Genomic DNA, 18,657 nt, shown 5'->3' on the forward strand with positions numbered 1-18,657 from the left:
CCGAGCGATTAATTCTGCATTTTGGGGAGTTCTGAGATCCACCGAGCTCAGGCTCCCTTCTTGCTCTGCCAACGGGAGGAAGCCCCGGGCTCGAGGAGCCCTTGAGCTCGGGGCTCTCTCCCGGGACAGCATGCCAAATAAGCTTTGTAAATCATCAGCTAAGTGTGAACTCTTGAAGTGAAGTTTATTCATAAACTAATTTCGAGAGGATCACGTGCTTATGATTTATCACGTCCAGTCTCGCATTTGCTAATCACTAATCTTCCAATCATACGAGCCCTAAGGCACCATAAATAGTCTAAGTTTCCAGTTCACTTTATCTTCGTTTGGAAGAAACCCCCCTCCTCCCCTATTCTCCTCCTTTACCTGTAATTGGGCGGCACGGCGGTCCAGTGGTTAGCACTGTGAACCACACAGCAAGAATACTGCCGGTCCTAGTTCGATAGGACCGGTGAGTGTTTCTGTGGGGAGTTTGTATATCCTTCCCGTGTCCGCGTGGGTTTTCCCCGGGCTCTCCGGTTTCCTCCCACCATCCAAAGACATTCAACATACTTAACAATCAAGCTGGTCTAATTCCTTACGTTCCCTTAGCTACAGCGGCAGGGGAGTTCTGAGATCCACCGAGCTCAGGCTCCCTTCTTGCTCTGCCAACGGGAGGAAGCCCCGGGCTCGAGGAGCCCTTGAGCTCGGGGCTCTCTCCCGGGACAGCATGCCAAATAAGCTTTGTAAATCATCAGCTAAGTGTGAACTCTTGAAATGATTTTTGTGAGACATATCCCTTAAAGACCATCAATAAACAGCATGATGCAGATACGTACTGTAAGAAACATGAATTAAACATGCTTTTGCCCATAAACTGAATCATATCAACTGTTAGCAGACGTTTACAATAGCTATAGCACCCCTTGTGGCAATGCTCACAAAGTAACACACATCTGCCTCATTTCAGAATGCAATAGTGCATGAAATTGAGCTTGCATAGCAAGAACTGTGTGCAAGTATTTGGGCCTAACCCCCAAACATAACTCTAAAACTGACTGATCTTAAAGGATTTTGATCTAGGAGCATGTCCTACAAGGATAAATTATGTAAAACGTCTTGAAAAGAAATGTGTTTAATATGCTAAGTGTGTGAGCATTGTGTGTAAGTTGTCTGTGTGAGTTGGAGAGTGTGTATGACGGCGGCTGTGGGTTGAGATGGATGGAGATGAGAGAAAGCGAGCTTCTGGGACAGCTGAAGCACAATGACGGGAAATTGGACCGCTGCTATGATGAAGAGCAGGTAGAGACAGGTGTAGAAGAGGGAGATGCTGATGTTTACGGATGAGGGGATTGTTATAGAGGGGGTCCCATGTGCTCTACTCTGATGTGGCCTTACGTAGCAGCTCTGGAGGAAACTGAAACCATGTGCCAAGCCACAAATACTAGTAAGAACCTAAGAAACACTGGAAAAAAAGACATTTGTGACAAAAAATAAATGCATGTAAAAATATTTATTTTTGAATTTGAGATATATATTATATAAGCAATAGCTCTTTGTCAACAACCCCAGTCAGCATGTTTATCTTGAAGCATAATACTCCAAAAACGATGGAAATGCAAGAAAAAAAATAACAGCTGAAGTGGCAAGAAACAGCAGTGAGACATAGTTTGCAGAACTTAACATTTATCCTACCCAGGTCAAATTATTCACTGGCTGCTGGCCACATGCAGGAGGTGGACAAACTGCAAAACACAAACTAATATCTAGAGTAGTTGAACAGTTTACATTTTATAGCCTCAAGTTGTTGACTTGCAGCTTGCCGAGGGAATGTAAACAATATTTGTTATTTTGCACGGAGCTTCTGTAGCATGTATGACCTGAATCAGTGCAGAAAGCTGGATGAGTCAAGAGGGCGTGTGAACGAACAGTGTCTGAATATTAATGCACAGCCTCGGACTGAGATCCATGCGTATGTGTGCATTTAAAAACAAGACATACTCTTGCCCTTCACACTTTCAAGCTGCTGTCTGTTAATACTTGCCACATCTGCTGTTGTTAGGGCAAACATACAATCCCATCCCATACTCAGAATGATTTGGAAAACAAGCATATTTAAAGAGTAGTAATTTTAACATGTAATTCATTGTTGGGTGTTTAACATGTGAAGATTGTGATGTTTTTTTTTTTTTCAAGGGAATTATTTAAAGGGGTGATCCAGAGTGTATTTTCTGATGCAAAGCAATGTGTGCTCATGTTTCATTTGTAAAAAATCGTGTTATTTTTTCATATATCTTACTTTGATTTTGTACAGCTACTCAGCTAACATGAACACGGCTGTTATATTTCTTAGTTCTTCTGAAAGGCCCACCCTCAAGGGGCTCTGATTGGTCAGGTAATGTGCTGTGAATCGCAGATTAGCTCCACATCACCAGGAAAATTGTTGCACCCCAACAAGCACATTCTTTTGTGCTGTGTAAACACTGTCAGTCAGTGTAGCTGTTAGCCGTATTAGTTTGTGCCTGAATCAGATAGAACATGACAAAGAGGACCCAACTGAACCTCACGCCTGCTCTCTAAAATAAAATCTGACAAGTGTCTTTTATTATTTGGTTACAAGCATGTGTAAGTAATATTAAATGTTCTCATATTTTTTGCAAGTTTGTTATTTGAGATGTAGAACGCATGGAAAGTGGTCGCATAGAGAGACACTGCAGCACTGCTGAAGATTGTGGGTGTTTACATCGGTTTGACTGATAAACATGAATTTGTAGCTAAATTGTTAGCGGTGCCAAACAGCATTTCCTGTTGTATATATATATATATATATATATATATATATATATATATATATATATATATATATATATATATATATATATATATATATATATATAATTCTTTGGAACATAGTTAAATTAAATTGTAAGTAGTTCTCTCTTTGTGTTGTGTCCTTTGGAAGTCCAAATACAGAAACAGAACAAGCTCTGTGAAAATAGCAGTGTTTGGACAGCATTTTAGCTTTCTCTGCTACACTACAGAGCCTCTGGCCACGCCCCTTCACTGCGCGGGGTGTGTGCGCTTGGTGAATGTGCATAACCAGAATCCCTTGTGATCTCACTAGCCCGGATGTGTTTTTTTTTGTAGTCCCCAAACTTTATTTGCTGTAGGCTTTGTAAGCTAACTCTGTGTTGTGATGAGTCAGAAGGCATTGAATCCATTTGCAAGCTTTATTACGAGCACACATACAAACAAACACAAAGGGGCAATCCAGGAGACAGAACGTGGGACAGGCAAAAGTTCAAAGGCAGGCAGATATCTTACTGGTCAGAATAACAGGCTGGAGATCAGGGGCAGGCAGATGTCTTTCGTAATCGTAGAACAAGCACAGGGTCAGAAACACAGATCAGTCCGAAGCAGGGAGTATGGAACGCTCAGAAATGACAGCCAGGCAAATCAAGACTTCGCAACGAACCGGAGCGTGAGTGTGGTATATATACACGAGAGCTGATGAGTTGCACCTGGACCGTAATCAGTGCCAGGTAGCAGGGCTTATGGGATTTTGAGTCCGTGAGTCGAATCAGAATTCTGGCGATGGTTCCCTCTGGTGGTGCACAAGAGGGTTGGCATCGCCCTCATTTACAACAGAACCCCCCTCCTGCGAGCGGCTCCTGAAGCGAGAAGGCACCTGACGCCGGGGTCTACCGCGCTGTCGGGGGGCTGGTTTCTCTGGGAACCTTTGATGAAACTCTTCCGTGAGAGTTGGGTCTAGAATATCTCTAGCATTCACCCAGGACCGTTCCTCTGGACCGTACCCTTCCCAGTCCACCAGATATTGGAGGCGCCACCCCGACGTCGAGAGTCCAGCACTTCTCGAACGAGGTAAGCTTCCTCGCCCTCGATCATGACAGGTGGAGGGGTCCTGGTTTCCGATTCCTCCTCAACCGCCTCCTCTCGTGGACCACCAGCGGGTTTGAGTAATGACATGTGGAAAGTAGGAGAAATACGATAATGATTAGGCAAGGCTAAGCGAAAAGACACTGGAGTAATCTGGCGTACAATTTTGAATGGCCCTACATACCTGGGACTGAGTTTGCAGCAGGGCAATCTCAGACGAAGGTCTCGTGTCGACAACCACACCCACTGCCCCGGTTGATACGTGGGTCCCTGGCGTCGGTGACGGTTCGCCTGAATCTCTCTCCTCCTGACTGCCCTCATGAGATGTCTGTGAGCCTGGTTCCAGACATCCTCACTCCGCTGCAGCCGATCCGTGACAGCAGGTAACTCAGTGGGTTCTCCGGACCATGGAAACAGGGGTGGTTGGTAGCCAAGAATACATTTGAATGGCGTAATACCCGTGGCTGGCTTTATTAATGAATTTTGTGCATATTCTGCCCACATCAGATAGCGACTCCAGTCGTGCTGTTGCTGATGACAGTAGGAACGTAGAAATCGAATGACTTCTTGATTCATACGTTCAGTTTGGCCGTTGGATTGAGGATGGTACCCTGAGGTGAGACTAACATTAATATTTAGATTTTTACAGAGAGCGGACCATACCCGGGAAGTGAATTGGGATCCCCTGTCTGAGACGATATCATCAGGTAAGCCAAACATTCGAAATACATGATTGCACAGGGCTTCTGCGGTTTCAAAGGCAGAGGGCAATTTGGGCAACGGTATTAGGCGACAAGCCTTGGAGAAACGATCAACCACCGTGAGAATGACTGTGTTGTTCTGGGAAACAGGAAGATCCGTAATGAAGTCCACCGCTATATGGGACCAGGGCCGTTGCGGAACCGGTAGCGGTTGTAACAGGCCAGCAGGGGTTTGGTGAGATGCCTTCGTGCTTTGGCAAATTTTACATTTCTGAACATAATTAATTACATCCTTCGTGAGAGACGGCCACCAGAAACGGGCTTTGACTAACTCCAAAGTTGCAGTGATGCCTGGATGCCCCGAACTGGGAGTGTCATGAATATGGGTCAGTAATCTGGTACGTATGTTATTGGGTACAAAAATCAGGTGATTCGGACAGTCTACTGGAGGGTTGTTTTCTCGGTTGGCCTCTTGGATCTCGGTAAGTATGTCCCACTGTACTGGAGCCACTAGTAAGTTCGTAGGAATAATGGTTTCATCACTAATTGGGGTTTTATCCTCTGATAGCCTGGATAGTGCATCTGCCTTACTGTTTTTACTCCCTGGTCTATAGGTGACAATGAAGTCGAATCTGGTGAAGAACAAAGCCCAACGAGCTTGTCTGGGATTTAGACGTTTGGCTGAGCGAAGATATTCCAGATTCTTGTGGTCAGTTAATATGGTGAATTGCTGACTAGCCCCCTCCAGCCAGTGTCTCCATTCTTCCAGGGCTAATTTCATTGTCAGTAATTCGCGATTTCCCACATCATAGTTTCGTTCTGCGCTGGTCAATTTACGGGAGAAGAAGGCACATGGATACATTTTGGATGGTTGACCCTGACGTTGAGATAACACAGCACCGACTCCTGTGTTGGATGCATCCACTTCCACAATGAAAGGTAGGTCTGGGTTGGGATGACGGAGAATAGGAGCTGTGGTGAATTGTGTCTTCAGATCGCTAAATGCTTGGCGTGCTTCAGAGGACCAGGATAGTTTGTGGGAATTTCGTTTGGTCATGGCTGTTAATGGTGCGGCTATTGAACTAAAGCCTCTGATAAACCGTCTATAGAAGTTGGCAAAACCTAGAAATCGCTGCAACTCCTTGAGATTCTGGGGTAACGGCCATCGTTGAACTGCCTGTACCTTCGTATCATCCATGGTAATCCCTTCTGCACTGATGACGTATCCCAAAAAGGCGATCTGTGTCTGGTGAAATTCACACTTCTCTAATTTGGCGTACAGACGATGTTGAATCATGCGTTGCAACACCATACGTACATGTTCAACATGTTCCTTCATCGTGTTTGAATATATGAGGATGTCGTCGATGTAAATGATGACCCAGCGATCCAGCATATCCCGAAAGACATCGTTCATAAAAGATTGGAACACGGATGGACAGTTTGACAGGCCGAAGGGCATTACCGTGTACTCATAGTGCCCCCTAGTGGTGGAAAACACGGTCTTCCACTCGTCACCAGCACGGATTCTGACAAGGTTATATGCACTGCGAAGATCAAGCTTGGTATAATATCTAGCCTTTCTTAATTGTTCCAGGGCAGGAGGTACGAGGGGTAGTGGATAGCGGAATTTTACGGTGATTTCATTGAGCCCTCGGTAATCAATACAGGGACGTAAACTGCCATCTTTCTTCTTTACAAAGAAGAATCCAGCTGAAGCAGGAGATGTAGAAGGTCGGATGAAACCCTTGGCCAATTCCTCGTCGATATATTCAGACATTGCCTTGTGCTCAGGTTGTGACAGAGGGAATATTCGACCCGTTGGAGGACTTGAACCTGGAATTAACTCAATAGCACAATCACTTGGTCGATGTGGGGGAAGTTGAGTAGCTTTTTGTTTGCTAAAAGCTTCATGTAAGTCATGGTACTCAATGGGGATTAGTTCATCAACGAGTTCAGGTAACACATTGGTGGTTCGTAATGGAATTTTGTGAATGGGCTGGATGCACTGTTTCATGCATGACTCACTCCACTGCAATATCTGTCCGTCCCTCCAGGAGATATGAGGATCATGTCGCCTTAACCAGGGCAGTCCCAACACCAGTGGATGATTAACTGAATCAATAATGTAGAATTGCATTTCTTCAATGTGTAGAACACCAACTTGTAACTGTAGCTTATTCGTAATCATACGGATGCGTCCTTCACCCACAGGACGACCGTCTAGTGCTTCCACTGCAAGACAGGAATCATATGAGCTGAGAGATAGTTCGTGACATAAAGCAAATTTCTTAGATATAAAGTTTCCGGCAGATCCAGAGTCGACAAGGGCCGTAGTATTAATCATTCTTTTATCAAATTTAATAATCACAGGAATCAGTACACTGAAAAGTGCAGGAACATGGGAAGGACTCACCGATTGAACTGGTGTCTGAGGTCGTACGCTGCAGGTGGATTTCCTGTGCCCTGATTGACCGCAGTACAGGCATAGCTGATTTTGCAATCGATGCATTCTTTCTTCATGGGTGAGACGGGTGAAACCCAGTTGCATGGGTTCATCAGGGGGCGTGTCACTTGAAACATGGAGCTGTGTGCAAGGATTTCTACGGCTGCGAATCAGATGATCAAGACGGATGGTAAGTTCAATGAGTTCGTTCAATTTCTTTCCTTCGTCACGGCAAGCCAATTCAGATTGTAGATCGGTATTCAGACCCCGTCTGAATAGTGTCTTCAGTGTATCCTCAACCCAGTTAGTTTGAGCGGCGAGAGTGCGAAATGACAGGGCGTATTCTGCAGCTGTGTTACGCCCCTGTGTAAGAGAAAGTAACTGTTCACCGGGGCTTCTCCCATCTGCTGGGTGCTCGAACACTTCCCGAAATTGCTTGAGAAAAGTTTCAAATGTGGGATAGTTACATTCCTCCTCCTTCCATATCGCTGTAGCCCATTCCAGCGCTTTCCCCGTTAACAGGTTGCATACAAAAGCCACCCGACTAGAATCAGTGGGATATAATGCAGGTTGTTGGTTAACAAATAGTTTGCATTGCAATAAGAAGCCTTTGCAGCGAGAAGGTGACCCATCAAACTTTTCAGGAAAAGCTAATCGGGGACTTACGGTAGCCGGAGCATTGGAGACATGCGTTGGTTGAGAAGCTGTCATGGTAGCAGGCGGGGTAACTGCAGGATTCGGATGACGGAGTTGCTGCATAGCTCTCACCAGTTCCTCCGTGAGAGAAGTTAGATGGGTGAGTTGTTGATGATGGGTGGCTAACTGAGTGGCTTGAGCGGAAAGTTCAGTCGAGACTTGTGCTAAAGCTGCTGGATTCTGTAGTGGCGAAGTCTTCTGTTGTGATGAGTCAGAAGGCATTGAATCCATTTGCAAGCTTTATTACGAGCACACATACAAACAAACACAAAGGGGCAATCCAGGAGACAGAACGTGGGACAGGCAAAAGTTCAAAGGCAGGCAGATATCTTACTGGTCAGAATAACAGGCTGGAGATCAGGGGCAGGCAGATGTCTTTCGTAATCGTAGAACAAGCACAGGGTCAGAAACACAGATCAGTCCGAAGCAGGGAGTATGGAACGCTCAGAAATGACAGCCAGGCAAATCAAGACTTCGCAACGAACCGGAGCGTGAGTGTGGTATATATACACGAGAGCTGATGAGTTGCACCTGGACCGTAATCAGTGCCAGGTAGCAGGGCTTATGGGATTTTGAGTCCGTGAGTCGAATCAGAATTCTGGCGATGGTTCCCTCTGGTGGTGCACAAGAGGGTTGGCATCGCCCTCATTTACAACACTCTGTAAAAGCCAATGTCTCCCTTTGCATTAAACTTTGAGCGTATCACATTCACAGATGTTGTTTATTTTCACACAGCTACGTTACACATCAAATAAAGTTTAAAGTATGATATTATAGTGTACCACCCCTTTAAAAAATACTGCATAGCTGATATGGTTAGGCATCCGTTACACCTTGTGAGCGAGCCTGACGTTTTTCCAAGAAATGTGTCACGCTTTGTCCATGAAATGCTTTTATGTGTAGGAATAATTGTTATTATACATCTCATCCTCTGTGCCTAATTAGAAAATGTCATTTACTAACAAAACCTTGAGTCGTTGATGTGTTATAAATACATAGTGGAAAATAATGACACACTTAAAAACGAGTCAAGCAGTCATCAGCTCCTGTAGTACCACTGTACATAAAACAAAACACACCCATCAGTTTTTACAAAGCACATAAGCCTCCAAATATTCCTATAATGTATAATAATTCACACATCCAGGACCATCGACCAGACATAAACATTCAAACTCCTATGCACCTGCTCTCTTATGGTAGCCGCAAGCCACGAGTCCTAAGACTCCTCAGTCAATACCTATCCGCTGATCCATGCGACAGCATAAACTTTCAACTTACCACATCGGCACCTCATAACAGACATTAATCCCATGGCCCCGAAATCAATACGCCATCATTTCTCTTTTGTGTATTCAGCACCCTAAACAATCCAGCAATAACAAACACAAGCAAACACGGGCTGTATTAATGTCCCCATCCGTTAAAACGGTCTAATGAAGCTTTGTCTCATAAATGACTCTGTCTGGGAGCGTAAGCAACGTTAAATATACATTACTCTGGGCCTGGAAGTGTGCGGTCAGGGGCGCGCTGAGCACACATTTGGTGTGGCTACACAAACAGCCGTCTATGAATAAATAAATGGAGAGTGCAGCCTGTCCGGACAAAAAGGAAGAGTCTGCTTCAAGCCTCAGGCAAATTTACACCAGCCTAGCAGCCACAGACCAATAAAAAAAAGCTTAAGGAGTTCAACTTTCCTCATCAAATCAATCAGATATTGGAATTATAACATACATTTTCTTAAAACCTATGTGAGTTGGAATTGAAGATTGAGTTGACACGAGAATGATGTAGCAAAAATTCCCTTGCTTTTTGAAAAAGTTTCATGTTTACACAACTGAAAAATGCTTTATTTATTATGCCAGACCAGTATTTAGTGCTGTCACCTTCTTAGTAAACAGTACCTGCTCTGTAAAACCCAAAAAGTTAAAGTAACTTAAACCATTTGAGGAAACTGATTGAAACAAACCATTTAAGTTCAAAAACGTATCCTAATGATTACTGTGAACTTAATCCATTTGAGTAAATGAAGCAATTTGAGCATAGTAAAACCCAATAAATTAAGAGAACTCAAAACAACTGTAAAACCCAATACAGTAAGTTAAGGCAACTCAAACCGTTTGAGGAAACTGATTGCAACAAACCTTTTGAGTTAAAAAACTAATCTATCCAAGTACTGTGAACTTACTCCATTTAAGTTGAAGTAATGAGGTATTTAATTAACTCATTAGCTTCAACACTGAGTTCAAAACTCTTTTCAAATGAGTAGAATTAACTTTCAGTCAAATTTGAGTTAACTACACTAATTTCATTTTGACAAAGCTGACTCTTGGGTTTTACAGTGTAGCCCTGTAAAGAAGTGATGCCATGCGTATGTATATAGAATTTTCTGGTTGTACGATGAGTCTCCACTGTTGGTTTTAATGTGAAGTAAATTCACATTTCACTGATTAAGTGTTAGCAGACACTTCATCAAAAGCTTTGATGAAGTGCACTTTTTGGAGTGCGTGATTAACTGAGGAAGGTTGAACAAGTTTTTAGGATAACGGACAGCTCTGGGCTATATGTTTAGTATCTACAGGAACACAATAATTTCTACTTTATAGCTGCTTTTCAGACTTTTCAGCTACAAAATCATTGTTTTCACGTAAGCAAACAGGCAAAACACATAAAGCTCATCACAAGCTTTGATAAAGTGCACTTTTCGGAGTGCCCGAATAACTAATGACAGTTGAACAAGTTTTCAGGATCACGGACAGCTCCTGATCTGCTGCCACAAAATGCCAAATTTAGTGTTGTGTAAGACAGATAGTGACGAGAGGAAAAACAGAGCCTCCATCTATACGAGCATGCTTGTTTATTTTAATGAGCACATATGTGAAGTGGGACGGTGAGATGTATACTACATGGTCCAACTCATCCGGATCCTCAGTGGAGAAGCCATACCTTGCCATCAATCACGGGGAGAAGGCACAGGAGGAAAAAAGGAAGACAGAAACGGGGGAGAGCGACAAACAGAGAGAGAGAGACATGGGGGCGGAGGCGGATGCAGGTTTGCTGCCAGTTTCTTGATTAATCTGGACAATATTCTGTCTTATGAGTCATTTTATTCCCCAACATAGCACAGCTCTCCTCTTCTCCCGCACAATAAAGAGGTCTTGGTAAAGGCTATTGACCACTTTCTAAAGATCTGCCAGTCTGGAAGACAAATGAAGTGTGGCCTCACATTCAGCCATATTAATATAATAATGATATCCGGCTCTGCATCCCCGGCTGCCACACCTCAGCCCCGTAATGCAGGATTTGATGAAGAAGGAGAGCTAAGGAATTACATTCGATTAGCACTAAACAAGAGAACGAGACGTGGAGTGATTAAATCAATCAAGTACGGGACCGGGACAGTCGCAGCGGGAGTATGTGTGTATGTGCTGTGTGTGTGTGTGTGTGTGTGTGTGTGTGTGCGAGAGATAATATGCCCTTAACACCTCCAATCTCTAAACAGTCATTCCCTTTCCCAGATAGTCTATTCTGCGTGAGTGAGAACTTTTCAGAAGGGCCAACGAGGAGTCGAGCATTCTGGGTAAGCGCCGATAATACGTCCCCTCAGCAGATCTCCGCCGTTATGCAGAGCGAGAAGAGCAGAGGCTCGCAATACCACCGAGACATGCCTAGAAGAATGAGGCGCTATCTGAGTGAAAAGCATTTTAGAGGGTAGGAGTGCCGAGATTCCTCATAGGCTTCTTTTCTCATTACCTCCTCTCCTCCCCTGTCTTATTACTGAGACTTTTCTCAATAAAGGAGATCGAGACTGGATAAAAAGGCAGCCACACTCACAGTCTCTTTGCTCTCTGTATGTTTCTCTCTTTTTTTCGCTTCCTCTATGTGATCACATTCCCTGAAAATGCAGTTTCGTGTCATCATTTGAGGCTCTGCTGCGCTCAAATTGGGTTATGTGCATTCTGGGTGGTCATGTAACCTTTGTGGATCTGCTCTCTGGGACAAAAAAGTCTCATAGACACTATTTTCACTAAACAACAAAATGTCCTGTTTTCAAAAGCTTAATATTTTGGCTAAGCCTACCCTTAAAGACAAAATCAAATGGATGACTAAAATGCAAATTGACCTAAAGGTTAACTGGGCTTTTTTTTATATTTACATCATCACTTAAAAGTTTGGGGGCAGCATGATAAATCATTTTCGGGAAAAAGGTCTATTGCAGCTCATCCAACCTGGATTTAATTGATCAAAAACACAACAAAAACAAAAGTATTTTGAAACCTTACTTACTATGCAGGGCTTGACCATAAGGACTGCCTGATGGCCCGGGGCCACCGTGCGAAACGCTCGGGACAGTAGACAGCATAATTACCGGCCTGATTCGGCCAATGCTGCCTTGTGACTTAATTAATTTGATTTCGACTGTTTGTCAATTGCGTGCAAATACAGTCTTGGGGTGTTTTCACACCTACACGTTTGTTTCGGAACTTGTCTTGTTTGCCCAGTAAGCGTAGTTCATTTCACGTATTTGAATCCCGCAATCACACTTGGACCAAAGCCAAATCAATCAGTTTGAGATCGCTTTAATGAGGTGGCCACGGCTAGATTGAAACGAACACTGGAATTGATTGTAGTGAGAAAGCAAAACAATCCAACGAACAGACGAACCAGGCTATATCACAGTGTATTATGTTTATGTAATAGCCATATACACAGCTGTATGAAGAGAAAATTATGATTAGGGCGGGATGTCATTCCTTCCAGCAAATGTGCATTTCATGTCAAATACAAAAGTGAAAGCATGCTGAAATATTATTAACAGTTTATCTGTTAGGAGAATTGACAGAAATTACCATCTGATCATTTTTCCATATTTTAATCTTTTGTATTAAGCCTATTGTTTTGTTCATTTCTGCACTGACAGCTCGAAAGAAAGATCAAAATTGATCTGCTTCATGATCTGACTTTACTCTTGGTTCATCTGTTATTTCTCTCTGTAATTTAAGCATATAATGCATAATTCTAACCAATGTTTTTTAATAGATTGATTAATTTAAAATATACTGTAGATTGTTACAAAACTTGACCACTGAAATAAGGCTATGCATGAGAAAGTCTTACCTCTTTGATTTATACTTGGTGACAATGTACATATCCATTATATATATTCATTCATTTATTTTCTTTTCGGCTTAGTCCCTTTATTAATCTGGAGTCGCCAGAGCAGATTGTTTGTTTTTTGACACATTATTTTAAAAATGTGGCTAAGAAATAGCTATTAAGTTTTTTTTTTTTTTTTTAGGTGGGGCCAGTGAAAATTTTGGCAGGGCAAGTACAAATCTGAACGGGCCAGTAGAAAAAATCATTTGTGTTGAATCCTGCTATGTAAAATATAATATATTCATTTTTAATGTACTTTAAAATGCAACTAATTAAAATCAGAATTTATAGCAGCGGATGCTCTAGTCTTTGTAGAAATCATCATACTTTTTTGTGGCTTTGATAAAAGGAATGATAAAAAAACAGCTTTTGTTTATTAAAAAAAAACAAAAAAAAGATTAAACATTTTTTTTTCATTTAAATTTTATATGTCCTTGTTGAATAAAATATAACTTACTTTCATAAATACATATGACAAAACAATACCGACCCCAAATATCTAATTGGTACTGCTGCTTTGTTAGCTTGTCAAAAGCTAACTGCTTCGTTTTTCATTAGAATTTTTTTTATTTGTTTTCAATTCAAAATTTAATCTGAATCCAATTTTAAGCGACTGTCAAATTTAGATTGTATTTTTAATTATATAAACGGATCACATTCTTCGTTTATGACTCAATTTAGAGTTTTTGATTAATACCTGATCCCATACTCTACAGTTATACGTTGGGACCAAACGCCGCTTAGAGTTCCACACCCCAGGATTGCGTTTCTTCTCATGGACACTATTTTGACAATGAAGTTACTCAGAGGATGTAGGGCTAACTAATACCCGAATTAGTCCACTTGCTTCCTGCTCACTTCTACTCAAAAAGTAGTTAATTCAGTCATTTCCATACAACTTGCTAATTAAAAGGTCTTCATGCCACACAGCTCCGTACAGTCAAATGCGCCTTAAAAATCTAAAAAGATCATGTCACAATCTAGACAGACTCCATATAATTTACTGGATATTAAAGATTTCAGGAGAATTCAGAAAGAATCAAAACTTAAAACTTTATTTTCCAGATTAAAGTGTATCATGCCAGTTCAGAAATGTACAACATCAATTACTCAAAGATAAATCCAAGAGTTAGAAATGGATGAAGTACGTTGCAGCATATAAGTCTCTGATGCAAAAGCTCATTGGAACAGGGTATCCTGGCTACAAGATCCCAATGACATTTTTGCACCTTCCCCTTAAATTCTCAACTCAGAACAAACAGCCAGAAATTCAAGACAATTAAAGATTCACAAAAACCCTTATCAAGAGATGATGTCAAGAGTTGGTCAAGAGTTGATGTGTAAATAATTTTCAATGTAGCTTATAGCGGTAGTTCCATAGGGAAGACCATATGTCACGGCACTCATCACAATCAGTTCCAACCAAAAGCCACGAGACACAAGGAATATGTTATGCCACGTCAGTCATTACAGTTGGTTCCAACCATCAGCCAAGAAACAAAAGTAATATATAAGCTGTCCATTCATTTCATTCATTTGGTTGCAGGTACCGACGCAGACGTTCACCCACCATCCTCCCCACCACCACCAGGTTGGCCCTGTTCAGGGGGAAGGCTCCCCTGCCTTCATCCAAGGCAGTCACAGCTGGATCTAAAAGCTTCCAAATCAAGCTACGGACAGGGCCTCCACCAAAGAAATCCTTTGTTTTGTTAAATGATCTTTTGTCAAATAATACTCATCAATAAATGTAATTCAATATCATAATCGTCTCCCTGGTCTTCCTGGTAGAACTGTATAGTGGAGCATCTGGCAAAGATCTTATCAAAGTCAAAACCCAAATCAACTGCTATAAAGGAAATTCTGAAATGTTACTGTGACATTTATACCACTTTACCAATCACACAGAGCTGTTTAAAATGATGCTAAACACGAAAGGGAAAAATTAAAGATTTATAAGATACACCATATGAGAACTTGGAGATTCTGTGTGGAGGAGTGTTGGTGACCTGCTCTGGTGGAGAAGGTAAAGTAGATAGCAGAAAGGGGGCTCAGGGTGGGTGACTGAGACAACTGAACAGCTAGTTTCCAAGCTGATCATCTTCTCAGATTAGAAAGTTTATGGTTTTAGTGCCTGACAATTCTTTAGGTCTTGTCTCCTGGAATTCCATAAAGGTTCTCAGGGTCTGATATTACAGAGAGACTTAGCCATCCTTACACTACAGCAGTATGTGTACCTCATAGTTAATTTACTGCTAAAAAACTCAAAAAACATTTCTCAAATATTTTCTGGGACTGTCTCGGCCAAAATGAGGAGATCACTGCTCTCTATATCAGACAGTCAGTGCACGCACTCAATGTGGTCTATCTGGGACTGCTGGGACATGATGAGGGTGCTGCCAGGCCCTGGAGACTGATACCATATGTGTAAGACAAAATCATGCTGGAACAACCTGCTCTATCCTGGAGACAGAAATCGAGCACCTGAAGCGGCGGTGAAGCAGAACATGAGTCAGCTCAGGGGATACTGAGAAAACGTGGGACAGACTTAGAATAATATTTCTGGCAAGATAGAAATGTTGCTACACAAGTGAAACTTTCCTCATTTTAAACAGAATGTAAAACGTCAATGGTAAAACAATTATTGCTCTTCCGATTTGGAGCAGTTTGGGTCACAGTAAACACTAAAAAACAAATAGCATTTTTAACAATAATCAGTGGCTGTTATGCAAAAAATCATTATTACTATTGTTAATGTTACAGGATAGAGAGCTAAACAAGCACATATTAAACTTTAGCTAGCATGTTGACTGTGATCGTCTCTGATATGGACAGGACATGTTGGCAGACTCTGCATTGATGGCCTAATGGGCAGTGAGCCTAAATATAGTGCCTTTGGCCATCAAGTCCGAGCTAGTGGAACTATGAACGTGAGTACTAAATAACTCCATGTACGAGACACTAATTTCACACCACCGCCATTTAAAAAAGAAAGTGAGGTTGTGGTGGGAAGAAACCCGAAAGAAGAAAACCAGCACTGTAATCAATGCAACAACATGGTGTGGACTACAAAACATCCAGCTGTTGCCACAATTTCAAAGTGCAGATATAATGTAAACATCAACTTAATATCATTCAGTTAAGTTTAATTTAAACAGTTAAAAGCATATTAGGCATCTAAGAAAATCATAAATGTCCTCCCAGGCTTCAGTTCATGGAACCAGGTAAACACCATAGGGGTACTTCCCTGTTTCTGCCTATGTGAGCAACAAAACAATGCAGCCCACGTGTTGTCTGTAATAGTGTTGTCACGATACTGAAAATTTTAAAACGTCCATTTCTCGATAACATTTAAGCTCGTTCATATACACTACTAATTTGCCATGACTGATTGTCAGTGAAGGTCATCAGTTCACCGCTCGTCACCGAATGCAAACACATGGACACTGGAGCGATTTAAAGCCATGAAGATTCATCAGCAGATCGCTTGTCTGTGTTTGCACTTGGTAAACATTGGTGAAGTGCAGTGAACTGATGGCCTGCACGGCCAATTACTGTCATTTCTGTTGAGCATGTGAACACATTTGCACATGAGTGGTTTTTAAGAACGTGCTCAACAGCGCTTAAATCTTAGGAGGAAATGGACGTTTTTTTCATTTCAGTAGAATAGTAAAGAATCAGTCCATTAACTTGACTTTGATAATAGCATCTAAAACATATGTTTGGGAAAGATAACGTTAGCTAAATAGTGCAATTTTCCTTAATTTAGCTGAAAATGAGGTCTGATATCCCTTTTTTTTTATAATATCCTTTCAGATCAGACATTCCGGTCACTCAGAAAGCAGTGAAAAGATATATTTGTCTCACTTTCTTTTCACTTATAATCCAGGTACATAACAATACGCCATAGCAGACGCCGTTCCTGTGTGACGTCAGGCAATACTTTAAGGTTTCTTCCCACCGCAGCTTCTCTTTGGCAGCCGCATGAAATTAGACTATATCCCACAGTAAGTTAAACAGTCAATTGTGTAGTGCTACAGCCTCTGCCAACACCTTTCCCCAGGTCCTAATGCTCACCTGGTAACATGACTGATTCATATGTGGGCACTTTAAAACTAGAAAAATTGGGTTTTTTTGCTCACTCATGGCTTGAGGTTTGGGGGGGAGGGGGGGGGGGGGGGGGGGTTATGGGGTTGGGGCGAAGTCGCAATCTGGTTGGGGGAGTGGGGGATGGGGGAAACTGAAGACTGGGGTCCCTGGTGAGTCCTACCAAGGTCGGTGATTTGAGCTGAGGAGGGGATTTAAAATCCAGGAGTTTTTCAGAAGACAGATCAAAACAAAAGATGGGTCTGAAATACAGGAGACTCCTGGAAAAAATGGGAGTGTTGGCAGGTATGGTCCTGTGTATATGACAACCGCCATGATTCACGGCACCATCAAGCTAAATCTTAAGCCATCAAGCTAAAACTTTAGCAGTAAAACTTACTTATTTTTCCTTTAAAACATGCTTTTTTTTAAAGAAATAAAATTGAAAAATGCAGTACTAAATTAAAAAAGAGCATTTATTGTGTTTCATAACTAATGTTCAATGTCAATTTCCAAGTCCATCCCTAATGTGTCCTAAAACCGCGACTATCTATCTTCTATGCTCTTTAAAGGCCTCATCTGCATGCAATTCCTCTCTGGACCTCTGCCTGCATTAGGCTGTAGTTTTGAGGTTAGCTTTGATCATTCGGTGAGCTCAGGCTCCAGCGGGCTGAGGGGTTATGTTTAATCTCATTGCCTGTCTCCATTACAGACAGAATTATACTTGAAGGTGTGCTGCTCAGCTCAGAACGAAAGAAGAAAACAAGGGCTAAAAAATATTACGACTTCAGAAAAATAACAACAGGTAAATGAGTTCCCAACAGGTGTCAAAGTGCCCAGCAGTCTTACCTGTAAAAGCCAGTAGCACCTGCGGTGGAAGGTGGGGATGATGGAGGAGTGAACGTAACAGCCGTATAGACACTGTGGAAAGAGATAAAATACAGAAACACATGGTCAGTAGAGAACATAATGAAACACAACTGTAATGTCAAAATGATCGGAGCTTCAGAAAAGCATAATTATAAAGATAATGATGACACTATTACAGTTCACATCAATGCACAGTAACATTCATTATAAGTGTGTGCTGCATTTCTCTTGCTGTCGCTTTAATTGCTTGAGGTTGTTAAAGTAGGATGGATTCTGATTGGCTGTCAATGTTCAGATGGGGTAAAAAAAACTCCTCTAATGATATTGTTCTTCTGTGTTATCATCATAGGAGTAGTATATATTCTTTTATAATATGATGTTTAGAACTAGGGCGCTGGTTTGAGCCTCGGCTAGGTCAGTTGGGATTTTTTGTGTGGAGTTTGCATGTTCTTCTCGCGTACGTGTGGGTTTACTCCGAGTGCTCTGGCTTCCCCCACTGTCCAAAGACACTGGGGTACAGGTAAAGTGAATTGAATAGGCTAAACTGTCTGTAGTGTATGAGTGTGAATGAGTGTGTATGGAGGTTTCCAAGTGATGGGTTGCAGCTGGAAGGGCATACGCTGCGTAAAACATATGCTGGATAAGTTGGCGGTTCATTCCACTGTGGCGACCCCGGATTAATAAAGTGATGAAGCAGAAAAGAAAATGAACGAATTAATGTTTAGAACTATTTTGTTTTATCAATTAGATATTATGCTTAGTCTAAATGAGTCTTTACATGTGCTTTAAACACTAAAACAACTAAAACATTTTTTAGATTTTAATCTT

General features: G+C 41.9%; 1 protein-coding gene across 41 annotated transcripts in view; it reads right to left on the reverse strand.

Moving 5' to 3' along the window:
• camta1a (calmodulin binding transcription activator 1a) overlaps positions 1 to 18,657 on the reverse strand; it is a 641,759-nt gene that overhangs the window by 146,278 nt on the left and 476,824 nt on the right. For all 41 annotated transcript variants that reach the window (XR_015523743.1, XM_087307401.1, XM_087307400.1 and 38 more), the window contains one exon: positions 17,809 to 17,880. Coding sequence is in view for 30 of the 41 variants with exons in the window: in XM_087307395.1 (XP_087163521.1) it covers positions 17,809 to 17,880 (72 nt within the window). In the remaining 11 variants the exon portion in view is untranslated. The remainder of the gene's footprint in view (positions 1 to 17,808; positions 17,881 to 18,657) is intronic.

Source organism: Danio rerio, chromosome 23 (genome assembly GCF_052040795.2).
Source record: "Danio rerio strain M-AB ecotype USA chromosome 23, GRCz13ab, whole genome shotgun sequence".
NCBI lineage: Eukaryota > Metazoa > Chordata > Actinopteri > Cypriniformes > Danionidae > Danio > Danio rerio.